The 18434-nt window shown below is 49.3% G+C and overlaps 1 protein-coding gene across 1 annotated transcript in view; it reads left to right on the top strand.

The window, feature by feature from the left end:
* LOC139572817 (retinoic acid-induced protein 1) overlaps positions 1–18434 on the top strand; it is a 374407-nt gene that overhangs the window by 343617 nt on the left and 12356 nt on the right. Inside the window, exon 2 of the mRNA XM_071395609.1 lies at positions 9509–16267. Coding sequence (XP_071251710.1) covers positions 9563–16267 — 6705 coding nt within the window. The 5' untranslated portion in view covers positions 9509–9562. The remainder of the gene's footprint in view (positions 1–9508; positions 16268–18434) is intronic.

Below are 18434 nucleotides of genomic sequence, written 5' to 3'. Positions count from 1 at the left end.
TGTGTGTGTGTGTGTGTGTGTGTGTGTGTGTGTGTGTGTGTGCGTGCGTGCGTGCGTGCGTGCGTGCGTGCGTGCGTGCGTGCGTGCGTGCGTGCGTGCGTGCGTGCGTGCGTGCGTGCGTGTGTGTGTGTGAGAGAGAGAGAGAGAGAGGGTGCTATAATGAAGGGATCTGTGAGAGGAAAGCATGTTTGAGAGAGAGAGAGGGAGAGAGAGAGAGGGAGCTATAAAGAGATGAAGGGAGCTGTGAGAGGAGAGCATGTTTGAGAGAGAGAGCGAGAGAGATCTATCCAAAATGGAGATGTATGGGTAAACCACTTCTCCAATCGTTTTGGCTCTATAACAAAGAACAAAGAGCAAAAACATATACAGGATCAAATACAATTCTTAGAATCAACTATTAAAGACTACCAGAACCCACTGGATTCTCCAATTACCTTGAATGAGCTACAGGACAAAATAAAAACCCTCCAACCCAAAAAGGCCTGTGGTGTTGATGGTATCCTTAATGAAATGATCAAATATACAGAAAACAAATTCCAATTGGCTATACTAAAACTCTTTAACATCATCCTTAGCTATGGCATCTTCCCCAATATTTGGAACCAAGGACTGATCACCCCAATCCACAAAAGTGGAGACAAATTTGACCCCAACAACTACCGTGGGATATGCGTCAACAGCAACCTTGGGAAAATCCTCTGCATTATCATTAACAGCAGACTCGTACATTTCCACAATGAAAACAATGTACTGAGCAAATGTCAAATTGGCTTTTTACCAAATTACCGTACAACAGAGCATGTATTCACCCTGCACACCCTAATTGACAACCAAACAAAACAAAACAAAGGCAAAGTCTTCTCATGCTTTGTTGATTTCAAAAAAGCCTTCGACTCAATTTGGCATCAGGGTCTGCAATACAAATTGATGGAAAGTGGTGTTGGGGGTAAAACATAGGACATTACAAAATCCATGTACACAAACAACAAGTGTGTGGTTAAAATAGGCAAAAAACACACACATTTCTTCCCACAGGGCCGTGGGGTGAGACAGGGATGCAGCTTAAGCCCCACCCTCTTCAACATATATATCAACTTATTGGCGCGGGCACTAGAAAAGTCTGCAGCACCCGGCCTCACCCTACTAGAATCTGAAGTCAAATGTCTACTGTGTGCTGATGATCTGGTGCTTCTGTCACCAACCAAGGAGGGCCTACAGCAGCACCTAGATATTCTGCACAGATTCTGCCAGACCTGGGCCCTGACAGGAAATCTCAGTAAGACCAAAATAATGGTGTTCCAAAAAAGGTCCAGTCGCCAAGACCACAAATACAAATTCCATCTAGACACCATTGCCCTAGACTACACAAAAAACTATACATACCTTGGCCTAAACATCAGCGGCACAGGTAACTTCCACAAAGCTGTGAACGATCTGAGAGACAAGGCAAGAAGGGCATTCTATGCCATCAAAAGGAACATAAAATTCAACATACCAATTAGGATCTGGCTAAAAATACTTGAATCAGTCATAGAACCCATTGCCCTTTATGGTTGTGAGGTCTGGGGTCCGCTCACCAACCAAGATTTCACAAAATGGGGCAAACACCAAATTGAGACTCTGCATGCAGAATTCTGCAAAAATATCCTCCGTGTACAACGTAGAACACCAAATAATGCATGAAGAGCAGAATTAGGCCGATACCCACTAATTATCAAAATCCAGAAAAGAGCCGTTAAATTCTACAACCACCTAACAGGATGCGATTCCCAAACCTTCCATAACAAAGCCATCACCTACAGAGAGATGAACTTGGAGAAGAGTCCCCTAAGCAAGCTGGTCCTAGGACTCTGTTCACAAACACAAACACAAACACACCCCACAGAGCCCCAGGACAGCAGCACAATTAGACCCAAGCAAATCATGAGAAAACAAAAAGATAATTACTTGACACATTGGAAAGAATTAACAAAAAAACAGAGCAAACTAGAATTCTATTTGGCCCTAAACAGAGAGTACACAGTGGCAGAATACCTGACCACTGTGACTGACCCAAACTTAAGGAAAGCTTTGACTATGTACAGACACAGTGAGCATAGACTTGCTATTGAGAATGGCCGCCGTAGGCAGACATGGCCCTCAAGAGAAGACAGGCTATGTGCTCACTGCCCACAAAATGAGGTGGAAACTGATCTGCACTTTCTAACCTCCTGCCAAATGTATGACCATATAAGAGACACATATTTCCCTCAGATTACACAGACCCACAAAGAATTCGAAAACAAACACAATTTTGATAAACTCCCATATCTACTGGGTGAAATTCCACAGTGTGCCATCACAGCAGCAAGGTTTGTGACCTGTTGCCACAAGAAAAGGCCAACCAGTGAAGAACAAACACCATTGTAAATACAACCCATATTTATGCTTATTTATTTTCCCTTGTGTACTTTAACCATTTGTACATTGTTACAACACTGTACATATACATAATATGACATTTGTAATGTCTTTATTGTTTTGAAATTTCTGTATGTGTGATGTTTACTGTTAATTTTTACTGTTTATTTCACTTTTGTATATTATCTACCTCACTTGCTTTGGTAATGTTAACACGTTTCCCATGCCAATAAAGCCCCTTGAATTGAATTGAATTGAATTGAATTGAGAGGGAGAGGGAGAGGGAGAGGGAGAGAAAGAACGATGAGAAATCCTATCTATAGCTGCCAGTGACGATGATACAATGATAATAGAGTGAGAGAAGACAGAGACAGTGAGAGAGTGAGAGAGAGAGAGAGTGAGAGAAGATAGAGACAGAGAGAGAGTGAGAGGAGAGAGACAGAGAAAGTGAGAGAAGAGAGAGACAGAGAGATTGAGAGGAGAGAGTGAGAGACGAAAGAGACAGAGAGAGAGTGAGAGAAGAGAGAGAGAGAGAGAGAGTGAGAGGAGAGAGGCAGAGAGAGAGTGAGAGAAGAGAGAGACAGAGAGAGAAGAGAGAGAAAGAAGAGACAGAGAGAGAGTGAGTGAGAGAAGAGAGAGTGAGACAGAGAAGAGAGAGTGAGAGAAGAGAGAGTGAGACAGAGAAGAGAGAGTGAGAGAAGAGAGAGTGAGAAAGAGATAGAGTGTGAGAGAAGAGAGAGTGAGAGAAGAGAGAGTGAGAGAAAAGAGAGACACGTGACGTTCGATGCGCTTTGGATTATCAACCGCACAGAGGAACAATCCGTTTCCGTCATATCCCTCCCTCCACCTCCCTGAGCTCACACACACACACACACACACACACACACACACACACACACACACACACACACACACACACACACACACACACACACACACACACACACACACACACACACACACACACACACGCACACATGATCCGACGAGGTCTTTCGGGGCATGCCTACTGAAGGTACACAGACACACCTCCTCTCTCCCCCTCTCTCCACCTTTCTTCTCTCCTCTTCCCCCCTTTCTCCATCTTTCTTCTGTCCTCCTCCTCCCCCCTCTCTCTCTCCTCATTTACTGAGCCAGCAAATATATTATACAAGAACCATAAAAGCAGTTATAGGCCTACCTAGCTGGACTGTCTTGATGAGACAGTTAAAGTGGGCTGGACCTATGTGATGAATCACTGTGTTTACTGTGTTGCGGTGACACATGCCTGTCTGTTTGGATGGTTGGTCCGCTAGGCCAGCTTGATAATTATTGACAGTGGGTGCATCGTAACCTTGTCTGCATCTCAAATGGCACCCTATTCCCTATACAGGGCCCCCATAGGGCTCTGGTCAAAAGTAGTGCACTATGTAGTGTATAGGGTGCCATTTGAGACGCAGCCATTGTGTACCCTGTGTGGCTTGCGAAAAGGAAGTGAGTGCGCCTCATATTTCCCAGGAGCTCTTGTGCCCCCGCACGTAAATCACCTACTCCTCCCTCTACTCCTCGTCCTCTTCTCCAAGTCCACACTCATCCCCCTCTCATCAGTCTCCTTTCCTCCCTCCAGTACAAGCATCTTCCTCTCATCTCCTCCCCCCATACTTAGTATCCTCCTTTCTTTTATAGCCTCCCCCCTCTCCTCCTCCTCCTCTCCCTTTCCTCTCCTCCTCTCCTCCTCTCCCTTTCCTCTCCTCCTCTCCTCCTCCTCTCCTCCTCCTCCTCTTCTCCTCCTCTCCTCATCTCCTCCTCCCCTGAAGCTCATTCTCCACTCCTACTTTCCCCAAGCCTGTCCTCCTCGCCAGCTTCATTCTCCTCACCTCTTTCATCCTCTAATCCCTCATCCTCACCTCCATCATCCTCTCCTCCCTCGTCCTTCTCCTCTACACAAGGCTAATCATTTCCTTTCCAGACCCAAGTCTCCTCTACTCCTCTAGCCTCTCCACCCACTCTCCTCCCCTTCCTTCTCATCCTCTCCCATCCTCATTCTCCTCTCTAGTCACGGCCCAGGGACAGGCCAAGAGCTGAGGGAGAGAGAAAGAGAGAGAGAAAGAGAGAGAATGAGAGAAAGAGAAAGAAAAAGAGAGTCCCTCAGTACAGATAATGTGAGTGAGTGAGTGAGTGAGTGAGTGAGTGAGTGAGTGAGTGAGTGAGTGAGTGAGTGAGTGAGTGAGTGAGTGAGTAAGTGAGTGAGTGAGAGTGAGTGAGTGAGTGAGTGAGTGAGTGAGTGAGTGAGTGAGTGAGTGAGTGAGTGAGTGAGTGAGTGAGTGAGTGAGTGAGTGAGTGAGTGAGTGAGTGAGTGACATAATATAATATAACATAATATGACATTTGAATTGTCTTTATTCTTTTGGAAATTTTGTGAGTGTAATGAATTGAATTCTGAAAAAATATCCTCTGTATACAGCGTAAAACACCAAATAATGCATGCAGAGCAGAATTAGGCCGATACCCGCTAATTATCAAAATCCAGAAAAGAGAAGTTAAATTCTACAACCATCTAAAAGGAAGCGATTCCCAAACCTTCCATAACAAAGCCATCACCTACAGAGAGATGAACCTGGAGAAAAGTCCCCTAAGCAAGCTGGTCGGGGCTCTGTTCACAAACACAAATAGACCACACAGAGCCCCAGGACAGCAACACAATTAGACCCAACCAAATCATGAGAAAACAAACATATAATTACTCGACACATTGGAAAGAATGAACTTCTTCGGGATCGGTGTCGGGACGGTTGAGCTAACATAGACTAATGCGAATAGCATGAGGTTGTAAGTAACAAGAACATTTCCCAGGAAATAGACATATCTGATATTGGCAGAAAGCTTAAATTATTGTTAATCTAACTGCACTGTCCAATTTACAGTAGCTATTACAGTGAAAGAATACCATGCTATTATTTGAGAGAGTGCACAATTTTGAACATGAAAAGTTATTAATAAACAAATTAGACACATTTGGGCAGACTTGACACAACATTTTCAACAGAAATTCAATGGTTCATTGGATCAGTCTAAAACTTTGCACATGGACTGCTGCCATCTAGTGGCCAAAATCTAAATTGAACCTGGGCTGGAATAATACATTATGGCCTTTCTCTAAAAATTCAAAGACAATGGTAAAAAAAATACAAAAGAACGGTTGTTTTTTCCTTTGTATTATCTTTTACCAGATCTATTGTGTTATATTCTCCTACATTCCTTTCACATTTCCACAAACTTCAAAGTGTTTCCTTTCAAATGCTATTTGGCCCTAAACAGAGAGTACACCGTGGCAGAATACCTGACAACTGTGACTGACCCACATTTAAGGAAAGCTTTTACTATGTATAGATTCAGTGAGCATAGCCTTGCTATTGAGAAAGGCCTCCATGGCCCTCAAGAGAAGACAGGCTATGTCCACACTGCCCACAAAATGAGGTGGAAACTGAGCTACACTTCCTAACCTTCTGCCAATAATATGACCATATAAGAGAAACACATATTTCCCTCAGATTACACAGATCCACAAAGAGTTTGAAAACAATCCCAATTTTGATAAACTCCCATATCTACTGGGTGAAATATCACAGTGTGCCATCACAGCAGCAAGATTTGTGACCTGTTGCAACAAGAAAAGGGCAACCAGCGAAGAACAAACACCATTGTAAATACAACCCATATTTATGTTTATTTATTTTCCCTTTTGTACTTTAACCATTTGCACATAATATGACATTTGACATGTCTTTATTCTTCTGGAACGTTTGTGAGTGTAATGTTTCCTGTTAATTTTTGTTGTTTATTTCACTTTTGTTTATTATCTACTTCACTTGCTTTGGCAATGTTAACATATGTTTCCCATGCCAATAAAGCCCTTAAATTTAATTTTTTTTTTTTTATAAAAAATTGAATCGAGACAGACAGACAGGGAGAGACAGACAGACAGACAGACAGACAGGGAGAGCGAGCAAGAGAGAGAGAGACTGAGAGACTGAGAGACTGAGAGACTGAGAGAGAGACAGACAGACAGACAGACAGACAGACAGACAGACAGACAGACAGACAGACAGACAGACAGACAGACAGACAGACAGACAGACAGACAGACAGACAGACAGACAGACAGACAGACAGACAGACAGACAGACAGACAGACAGACAGACAGACAGACAGACAGACAGACAGACAGACAGACAGAGGAAGAGAAGAGGCAGCTGTCTGCTGCTGCTCTGCTGTAGCATCTTCCTGTTACAAATCTTGAGCGTAACCAATGACACCAGACACTGAGGCTTTCAGCAGCTTTGCATATCCTCCCCTGCTGCCTGTACTAACCATGTGTGTTGCCAGAGAGAGCATGGCTTTATGTGTCGAATTATGTTCCTGCAGAGCGAGTGCTTTGAATTTAAGGATTCGGGACAAGAGAAGTAAAGAGAGCGAGAGAGAGAAAGAGAGAGAGAGAGAGAGAGGAGAAAAAGAGCAAAAGATAGAGACAGAAAACAGTGAACCAGAGACAGAGAGGGGGTGAATTGAACACCAAAACCATCATCAAGAGTATAGCGCCTAGCTGCTACGCGATCAGGCCAATTATTACCACGGTCTAGTCTGTGGTGGTGGAGACTGACAACACTGTTATCCCAACGCAGCTTCAAAACACACACAAAGGAAGCTGTCTGTGTGTCATTGTGTTACATTGTGCTACAGTGACAGATCTTACACCACTAAATTGTGAGCGCCTGAGTAGACCTCCTGTCCTCACACACACAGCTAGTTATAGGGGATGGGGGAGACCGTGTGGGTAGTCTCCCGGGAAGCTGTTTGTGCCTCCGTTTGATGAGCTGTGCTCAGAGCTGCACACACACACACACACACACACACACACACACACACACACACACACACACACACACACACACACACACACACACACACACACACACACACACACACACACACACACACACACACACACACACACACACACACACACACACACTACACAGACAGTTGCGGTGCAGAGATGTATAATGCTGTTGTCTGTCTGGTGGGACACGCCACTGTCCCTGGGGCTGGAACAGCTCAACACACTGCACTGTCTCCAGGTGACTCTGTTCCCTTTATAGAGCTCCTTCCCCCTCCTCACCCCCTCCCTCCTCTGTGTGGAACACACACACCTCCCCTTAGAGAAGCTTGGAGAAGAGGAGGAGGAGGGACAGAGAGGGGAGAGGAGAGGATGAGGGCTAGGTTGAGCTGCTAGAGATGTGCTACTGCAATGGAGGAGCGTTGTATGCTGCTCCTGTGTTGTCTGTTCACGTAGTATGGTCCATTCTTTTGAGCTGCACTTCCTAACCTCCTGCCAAATGGATGACCATATTAGAGATACATATGTCCCACAGATTACACAGACCCACAAAGAATTTGATAAACAAATAAAACATTGACGAACTCCCACATCTGTTAGGTGAAATACCGCAGTATGGCATCACATCAGCAAGATGTGTGGCCCGTTGCCATGACAAAAGGGCAACCAGTGGAGCACAAACAACATTGTAAATACAACCAATATTTATCTGTAACATGTAAACAGGTTTCCATGCCAATAAAGCCCCTTTGAATTTAATTGAGAGAGAGCGAAAGAGAGAGAGAGAGAGCAGGAGAGAGAGAGAGAGAGAGGACTAATGGCTGTCATGTGATGCTGAAACATGTGCTTGCATATTACAAGTAAATATTGAGTAACAATAGCCTCACAATAACACAGTGAAAATTCCCATTAGATTTTTCATGCAGAATGACATTGACGGGATTCGGTCACGAACATCTCAATCGACCGTTATCTCTTAACACCACACCTATTCATCACACCAATTATGTGGTTATGTGTTTTCTTGTGTCCCGTCTATTCTGGTTTCCCCTCCAGAGGTCGTGTCCTTGCGTGGCGGGCTTGGTTTGGACGGCAGCTCACATTAACAGACATGTCTGACTCACACTGCCTCGTGCATGACCTGACAATCCCAGCTCCGCCAACAACGGGCTAGCTCCCTCCATCTTGAGATGGGTGAAATGGCCGCTGTTTTCTAGCTTGTTCACTGTTCCCTGACCAGAGTCTAGACTCCATCTTCTCTTGCCCAGAAGATATGTCCTTTGCTTAGAATCTGTGAAGGGAAAATGAATCATTTGAATGTATTTCCAGTGCAGCTGTGTACAGGTGTGTACAGTAACATTACTTGTGAATTCAAATCGAGCATTTATTTTATTTGAACATGATATGAAGTCAATTGATCTCAGAAAGGCAAGACTTTGTTGTTGTGTCTCTGATCTTTCCTGGTGAGATGAAGGATGTTGGGGTTAGAGACGTGAAGGCAGAGATGTAACGTCCTGGTGTAACGTCCTGGTGAGATGAAGGATGTTGGGGTTAGAGACGTGAAGGCAGAGATGTAACGTCCTGGTGTAACGTCCTGGTGAGATGAAGGATGTTGGGGTTAGGGACGTGAAGGTAGAGGTGTAACATCCTGGTGTAACGTCCTGGTGGGATGAAGGATGTTGGGGTTAGAGACGTGAAGGTAGAGGTGTAACGTCCTGGTGTAACGTCCTGGTGGGATGAAGGATGTTGGGGTTAGAGACGTGAAGGTAGATGTGTAACGTCCTGGTGTAACGTCCTGGTGAGATGAAGGATGTTGGGGTTAGAGACGTGAAGGTAGAGGTGTAACGTCCTGGTGTAACGTCCTGGTGAGATGAAGGATGTTGGGGTTAGAGACGTGAAGGTAGAGATGTAACGTCCTGGTGTAACGTCCTGGTGAGATGAAGGATGTTGGGGTTAGAGACGTGAAGGTAGAGGTGTAACGTTCTGGTGAGATGAAGGATGTTGGGGTTAGAGACGTGAAGGTAGAGATGTAACGTCCTGGTGTAACGTCCTGGTGAGATGAAGGATGTTGGGGTTAGAGACGTGAAGGTAGAGATGTAACGTCCTGGCTCTGTGATATTAACACCCCCTCCTTCTCTGTTGTTTTTCTATCCCTCCCCCTCTTCCCCATCTCCCTCTCCACTCCTTCTCTCATCTCTCTCTCCCCCGCTCTCGCTCTCTCTCTCTGTCAGAACACCCCCACCCCCGACCCCCTCCCTCCCCCCGCCCCACCTATAGCTGGAGCCATGCAGTCGTTCAGCAGAGAGAGGAGCGGTTTCCACGGCAACCAGCCCTGCTACCAGCAGGAGCACCATGAATTATCACGCCTGGAGAGCTACCGACAGCACCCCCACCACGGACAGACCAGGCAGGTCTACGAGGCGCACGCCCTGGCCACCGCTACAGGGATGCCCCCAGCGGGACCAGGGGCCGGACCTGGACCAGGAAGTGGACCCATACCTGGACCTAAGGACTGTTACAGCCAGCAGGCATACCCTGGATACCCCCAGGGCAATGGAGGCGGTGTGGGTGGTGGTGTGGGTGGTGGAGGAGGTTCAACGGCTCATGATAAGAAGACTTACAGTGGGGGGAGCCAAGGGCCTCCTCCCACTCCCCAGCATGTGCAGGCGGGCGGCTACAGCAATCACATGGGCCCGGGGGGATACCCGGCCCAGTATATGAGCGAGGGCCACCTCCAGCAGTCTAAGTGGGACGACCCAGCTCAGCTAGCTCAGTACGAGCAGGAGATGGTAGGCAGGATGGAGCCGGGTCCCCCTGGGTCCTCCCAGTATCTGGACCAGAACATGCTGGCTCACTCCCAGAGCCAGTGTCACCAGCCCCACCAGGCCTCTGCTCCGGTCTACACAAGCCCACACCACCAGCCCCATCCCGCAAACCCAGGCCAGACCCCGTTGATGTACCCCCAGAGCCACCTCCACTACCCCCAACACCCCCCGTCCCCCTCGCCATCCTCCTCCTCCTACATGGAGAAGTGCAGCCCCATGCCCCACTGTTACAAGGGATATAGTATGCCGCCCAGCTCCCAGTACACTAGGCAGATGGGCAGCCACAGTGGTCTGAAGCAGGGGGTATACCGCCCGCCACCCCAGAACAGTTACAGCTACCAACAGACTCCCTCCAGGGGTGGCTACGAGCCACAGCCCCCACTACAAGGCATGCCCACTCCCCAGGAGACCCACCCCAAATACCAACACTTCAGCCAGCCCCAGCAGAACTACTGTCTGTCCGAGCTGTCCGTCAGATCCCCTGAGCAGTACTACCAGACATGTAGTCCTGCCTCCAGCCACTCCCCTGCACGCTCTGTAGGCCGCTCACCCTCCTACAGCTCCACCCCTTCCCCTTTGATGACCAATCCAGAGAGCTTCCAGTACAGCCAGCCACCAATGACCCCAGGGGCGGCTTCTTCGTCCTCCTCTTCCTCAGCGGGTCTGCAGGACCAGGGCTTGCTGATGCCGCCACGCTCCCACCCGTCCTCGTCCCCCAACGTGGCCCACCCAACCCCACAGCACAGCTACACACAGGGGGTCTCCATGAAGGAGCGCTTCTCTGAGAAGCTGCTTGCCAACCCTAGCCTGTGGAGCCTGAATGCCCTCACCTCTCAGGTGGAGAACATCTCCAACAATGTGCAGCAGCTGCTGCTCTCCGAGGCCATGGTCGCCAACAAGAAGGGGGGCAAGCGCAGCAGCATTGGGAGCAGTGGAGGCAGCTCCTCCAAGAAGGAAGAGGTTTACAAAGGAGTGCCAGGAGGCCCCGAGGGTCAGCATGGTGGGGGCCCCATGCATGACCTCTACAGCACCAACCAGCACCAACTCGTCCCCATGGAGATGCAGGAGGGGGGGTACTCCAGTAGTTCTGAGGAGCAGCTGGAGAGGGGGTACTACTATTGCGGCCAGGGCAGGAGCCCAGCTCAGGCCCCCAACAACACACACTTGGGCCTGGACACGGCCTCATCCTGCTCCATGACCTCTCCGGATGACATGTCCACCCGGTCTGGTGACTCTGTGTCCTGCCTGCAGAGCGCGGCTTCCAGGGACAACATGACCCCTGACCCCAGGTCACAGGGGAGTCACGAACCCCGACAAACCCCCATGAAGAGCGTGGGGGATGAGAGGTCCCCCGTGAGTGTGACGATTCCCAGCCCCATGAAGCAGGAGAGCCAGTCCCCTCCAGACATCCAACGTCTTGGCTTGCCACTGAAGGAAAACTTTGAGGAGTTGGCCTGGACAGAGAAAATAGCAGACTACGAGGATGATGGCGTGAAAAAGACCTCCGACAGCGAGAGTGGCTGCAGAGGCAGCGATAATGTCACAGACACCTCTGAGAAGCGGGAGAAATGGCCAGAGGACGAGAAAGGCCCAGCGCTGTATAGCAAGATCAACAAAGCAGTGACCGAGGGAAAGAGCTACTGCTACGACGAGAACATGTACCACAAGATACAAAACAAATATGACCGAGGCAAGGGGGACTCGGCGGATAAGTCCCCAAGCCTCTCAGACTCCAGCCACAAGGGAGACCTGGGCCAGGAGATGAAATCGGAGGCCTTCAAATCCGAATCTCCCACTGACTCTGAGAGCTCAGTGAAGACATCCCCCTATATTTCCAGGGGTGACCTTGACCAAGATCAATATTTAACAGAGAAGGAAGACAGCTCGGAGAACACATCCCCTACCCCACGGGGCGAGGCTTTGGACCAGAGGCTCTCCGCCTCAGAGAAGAGAGAGAGCAGAGAAGAAGAGGAGGATGAGGAGGAGGGGGAGGAGGAGAGAAAGCAGAACTCCATATCTTCTCCTCTGTCTGCTGAGGAGAGAGAGGGAGAAGAGAGTGAGAGCCTGCCATCGACTGAGGAGGTCCTCAACAATAGAACGAGCCCACAGGAGAAGCCTTCTGGAGAACTGTGCAGCAGAACAGAAGGCCAGAGCCTGGCTGAGCCTCAGCCTTACAGTAACACAGAGCCTGCAGAGACAGAAAGCCAAGCAGCACAACCGGACGCAACAGCAGCAGCAGCAGAATCCCCAGAAAGTGGGTCAGCCATTTGTGACACTCCACCCCAGTCTCACTCAGCCATGATGGTTTTCTCAGCTCTCAGCGAGATAGCAACACCTCCAGCTCCGTCTCACACCAGGGACCATATCGATCGCAGCGATTCCAACGTGCTGGAGCCTGACTCCCCTCAGCTGCCGGGGAAGTCCATACTGCACTCAGCGCCCTCCTGGGCCAACACCCCACCCTCGCCAAAGAAAGGTGATGAGGACATGGAGCCGGGCATCAGCTGCCCAAGCGCTGTGACCCCCTCAGCCAAGCCAGAACCCGTGGCCCCATCTGCACACCCGCAGGCTTTCGGACGGAAGCACGGCCGAGGCAGGAGGAGACTGATGCACTCAGGTGTGGAATTCAGGAGACAGCTGAGTGTGGAGAGAGAGGGGGAGAGTGCCCCCTCGCCACCGCAGAAACCCTGCATGCCCTCCAGCAAGAGTGCTCTGTTCTCCGATCAACTAGACATGGCCGCTCACCAGGACATAATCACAATAAGCGAGACATCCAAACTGCTTGTTGAGGGCTCCCGCTCCAGAATGTGCACTCGCTCGTTCAACGCGCAGGACACTACTCCTAAGGATCCCCAGCCCCCTGAAAGACGGAAACCAGGGCGAAAACCGGGTTCGAAACCAGGCCCAAAACCAGGCCCGAAGTCAGGGTTAAAACCAGGGCCTAAACCAGGGCTAAAACCAGGGCCAAAACCAGGTTCAAAGCCGAGTCTAAAACCAGGACCAAAACCAGGTTTGAAACCCGATCCAAAGCCCGGCCCAAAACCAGGTTTAAAATCGGGGCCTAAACCAGGCCCAAAACCAGGTCTAAAACCAGGGCCTAAACCGGGTCCAAAACCAGGACCCAAACCAGGTCCAAAACCTACTGAAGGAGCACCCCGGGGTCGTCCCAGGGGTACGGGCTCTAAGTTGAAGTTGGCAGAACAGGAAGGTCCCATTCAACTCATAACAGGGGGTCCAGGAAGAGGCCAGAAGAGCTTGAGCATCAACACTCAGCAAGGTGATGGGAACCAGGAAGTGAAAGCTCCAGGCAAGGACGGAAAGAACATGGTCCTGAGATCCAGAAAGCCCCCCCAGGATAAGCTTCCAAAGGAAAAAGAGAAGGAGCAATCTGAGGGAATCCTGACTCAAACCCTGACAGGTATAACAAAGCCCAATGCAGTGTTACAAAATGAGGAACGTACGAGCATAGAGCCAGCCATCCCTGTCTTTCCTAACCAGACAGACACAAGTATAACAGACACCAGTGTAACAGACACCAGTAAACCAGACACCAGTGTAACAGGCACCAGTAATCCAGACACCAGTGTAACAGACACCAGTAAACCAGACACCAGTGTAACAGACACCAGTGTAACAGACACCAGAGCAACAGACCCCAGTAAAACCGACACCAGTGTAACATACACCAGTAAACCAGACACCAGTGTAACAGACACCAGTAAATCAGACACCAGTAAAACCGACACCAGTGAAACCGACACCATTGCAACAGACGTCAGTGCAACAGACAACAGAGTAACAGACACTAGTGTATCGGACCCCAATGTAACAGACACCAGTGTAACAGACACCAGGGTAACAGACACCAGCGTTACAGACACCAGCATAACAGACAACAGTGTAACAGACACCAGTGTAACAGACACCAGTAAAACAGACATTAGTATACCTGTCGCTCCACCTGAGAAACCTAAAGAACCGACTGTAGCTGTACCTCTTGTAACTGCACCTGTACCTCCACTCAAAAGAAAACCCAGTCCTCTGCCTCTAGAGCCTCCAGTGAAGAAAAAGCGAGGTCCAAAACCAAAACCAAAACCACAACAGCCCCAGCCTGAAACTCCCCAGTCTGACCAGGCCAACCAGGCCAACCAGCCTCCATTAGTCAAACCCAAGGAGATGGGTGTCGGAGGCCCCAAGAGAAGGCTAAGGAGAGGCAGACACATCAAGGCCTCTCTGATCACTGTGCTGACCAAAGATAACCCTCCTCCCACGATGACTGACGGTGATGTGGTTAGTGAAATGCCCAGTGTCCCTTCTCAGTGTCCCACTAAAACCAAGTACCTCCCCCCGCGCAAAGGCAGGGGTCTGAAATACGAGGCCATGGTTCAGAAAATAAACTCGGGCACCGGTTCGAAGAAACACCCGCCAACACCACAGCCCGAGAGCACAGAGGCGACAGTAGATGAAGTGATGTTAAAGCCTGTGTCGCTGCCCATCTCGGAGGAGAGCGAGGCCCCAGTGGCGGCGGTGAGCGCCCCTGATGTGTCACGGGAGGAGTTAGCAGGGGACGTGTGGAGCTCCACGGGGGCCCACAACACAGAACAGGAGGGAAGGGTGCAGCAAAACACCGGGGAGGGGGTGCAGCCGGAGCCACTCCCATCAGGGGTGCCAGACGCTGCAGCGGCGAGCGGCGCCAACAAACCCACCAGGACCAAGAGGAGGAAATGGGCCATGGTAGAGAGCACGGACGCCACGGTGGTCGCCATGGAGACGGGGAGCTTGATCATCAACACGCCGCGGCTGGCCAAGCAGAGGGCCATCAAGAACAACCACGAGATGCACCTGAAACAGAGGAGGAGGAAGAGGAAAGGAGGACAGCCTTCAGAGGGGCCTGTGGCTGACGAGGAGGTAGAGACAACAACAGGAGAACAGCAGACAGAGACACCCACTGACACAGCGTTAACAACAACGCCCGCTCTACCAGCCGGCCCGGGTGAGATCACATACAGCCCGCAGGTGATCGCCACAGAAATGATCCAGCCGCCTCCCTCCAAACGAGGGAGGAAGCCCTCTTCATCCCCTTCCAAAAAGAGAGGGAGAGCCCCAGGTGAACAACAGAGCAGCAAACCTCTGAGGGTTCACAAAAAACCTGGTCCTAAAAAGGGAATCAAAGACGCCATGGAGGTGATTGAAGCGGTGGTAAAGGCTGCAGGGAGGGAGGCCAGACTCAAGAAGAAGAAATGGAAAAAGGAAAGTCCTGCAGTGTCAGAGGAAAAGCAGCCGGAGCCCTCTCTCAAACAGGTACTGAGTAAGACTCCTAAAAGCAGAATCAAACACTCCTTCTGTCCATATGTGCGTATGGACAGCTCCAGAGACTTCACCTCTCTCTGTACCATCGTCAACAGGCGCGATGAAGAGGTGAAGATGGTGCTTCAGAAGCCCCGGAAAAAGAGCCCGGACAAAATTAAAAACCCAGTCACAGTTGCCAAGGCGATACCCAGCTCCTCAGCTATGCTCCAGGGGCCCTTGGTTAACACAACGTTAATTGACAGGTGTCTAACGTGTTGCCTGTGTGGAAAGCCAGCAAATTACCGTGAGCTGGGGGATTTGTGTGGGCCCTACTTCCCAGAGGATAGCATCCCCCGCAAAATCCTGTCAGCAAGACATACAGAAACCCCGAGGGAAAACCAGGAGAAAATAAGCTACAACAGTAGCATCAAGGAACCAAGCAGCAGCAGCCCAAAAAGCGAAGGAGACCACAGCTTCAAAAAGGAAGTTAGTGAAAAGGTGGATATGGAGACAGTCACAAAGGAGGGCAGTAGTAGTAGTGGTGGGAGTCACCATCATCAGCCCCACCCCCACCATTGGCGCCCCAGGAGGGCAGAGAGGGCACCGGCGGAGAGCGGAAGCACGCACCGGCCCACCCTACGGGATCGGTTCAGGAGGATGCAGAAGCTCCAGGGGGAGAGGAGGGCTGCGGAGGCCACAGCTGGGGGTCAGGAAGGGGGCAATGGAGGAGGAGGCCTGCTCCAGAGACTGAAGGAGGAGGCGGAGGCTAAGGAACACTGGGCTCATGAGAACTGTGCTATCTGGACCAATGGGATCATCATGGTGGCCGGGAGGCTGTACGGCCTGAAAGAGGCTGTTCACACCTCCACAGAAACGGTGAGACCTTCTTTCTCTATGCTGATTTCTCTCTCTCTCTTTCCCTCTCTCTCTCTCTCTCTCTCTCTCTCTTTCCCCCTCTCTCTCTCCGGTTGATACTGATATTACATCTTACCAATGGAGAGTCAATATTTCAAGTGCTGTATTGCACATACAGTAAACTGTACATGATTGTAATCTATAATGCTAGCCTCCCACAGTTAGATATGAATGGGGGTTTTACATTACTATGAAATAAAATAGTAATAGTAAATAAGAAAAATATTTGTTCTAGTCTATTGTGTAGGGAACTGTGCATGTTGGTCACAGTGACATATTGGACGCATGTACATGTTGGACACAGTGACATATTGGACACAGTGACATTTTGGACACATTTACATGTTGGACACAGTGACATATTGGACACAGTGACATTTTGGACACATTTACATGTTGGACACACTGGCATATTGGACACAGTGACATATTGGACACAGTGACATATTGGACACAGTGACATTTTGGACACATTTACATATTGGACACAGTGACATATTGGACACAGTGACATATTGGACACATTTACATGTTGGACACAGTGACATATTGGCCACAGTGACATATTGGACACATTTACATGTTGGACACAGTGACATATTGGGCAAAGTGACATGTTGGACACAGTGACATATTGGCCACAGTGACATATTGGACACATTTACATGTTGGACACAGTGACATATTGGGCACAGTCGTCTGCGCAGACGACACGATGGTGTCGTCTGCGTAGAGGTGTATCAGAGAATCACCAGCAGCAAGAGCAACATCATTAATGTATACAGAGAAGAGAGTCGGCCCGAGGATTGAACCCTGTGGCACCCCCATAGAGACTGCAGCTTTTTCAGAACATCAGCTATCTGGATTTGGGTGAAGGAGAAATGGTGGGGGCTTTGGCGGGTTGCTGTGGAGGGTGCCGGGCAGTTGACCTTGTGCTGGTCAAGGGCAGACAGGTCTGGAGTGAACCAAGGACTATATCTATTCCTAGTTCTATATTTTTTGAATGGGGCATGCTTATTTAAGATGGTGAGGAAGGCACTTTTAAAGAATAGCCAGGCTTCATCTACTGACGGGAGGAGGTCAATGTCATTCCAGGATACCCCGGCCAGGTCGATTAGAAAGGCCTGCTCACAGAAGTGTTTTAGGGAGCGTTTGACAGTGATGAGGGGTGGTCGTTTGGTCGCAGACCCATTACGAATGCAGGCAATGAGGCAGTGATCGCTGAGATCTTGATTGAAAACAGCAGAGGTGTATTTGGAGGGCGAGTTAGTTAGGATGACATCTATGAGGGTGCCCGTGTTTACGGATTTGGAGTTGTACCTGGTAGGTTCATTGATAATTTGTGTGAGATTGAGGGCATCAAGCTTAGATTGTAGGATGGCCGGGGTGTTAAGCATGTCCCAGTTTAGGTCACCTAGTAGCACGAGCTCTGAAGATAGATGGGGGGCAATCAATTCACATATGGTATCGAGGGCACAGCTGGGGGCAGAGGGAGGTCTATAGCAAGCGGCAAAAGTGAGAGACTTGTTTCTGGAAAGGTGAATTTTTAGAAGTAGAAGCTCGAATTGTTTGGGTACAGACTTGGATAGTAATACAGAACTCTGCAGGCTATCTTTGCAGTAGATTGCAACACCGCCCCCTTTGGCAGTTCTATCTTGGCGGAAAATGTTATAGTTAGGGATGGAGATTTCAGGGTTTTTGTTGGTTTTCCTAAGCCAGCATTCAGACACGGCTAAGACATCCGGGTTGGCAGATTGTGCTAAAGCAGTGAGTAAAACAAACTTAGGGAGTAGGCTTCTAATGTTAACATGCATGAAACCAAGGCTTTTACAGTTACAGAAGTCAACAAATGAGAGCACCTGGGGAGTGGGAGTGGGGCTAGGCACTGCAGGACCTGGATTAACCTCTACATCACCAGAGGAACAGAGGAGAAGTAGGATAAGGGTACGGCTAAATGCTATACGAACTGGCCGTCTAGCACGTTCGGAACAAAGAGTAAAAGGAGCAGGTTTCTGGGCACGATAGCATAGATTCAAGGCATAGTGTACAGACAAAGGTAAGGTAGGATGTGAGTACATTGGAGGTAAACCTAGGCATTGAGTAATGATGAGAGAGATATAGTCTCTAG

This window comes from Salvelinus alpinus, chromosome 1 (genome assembly GCF_045679555.1).
Source record: "Salvelinus alpinus chromosome 1, SLU_Salpinus.1, whole genome shotgun sequence".
NCBI lineage: Eukaryota > Metazoa > Chordata > Actinopteri > Salmoniformes > Salmonidae > Salvelinus > Salvelinus alpinus.
The sequence above is the reverse complement of the archived record's forward strand: the minus strand, read 5'-3'. Positions and strand labels throughout refer to the sequence as shown.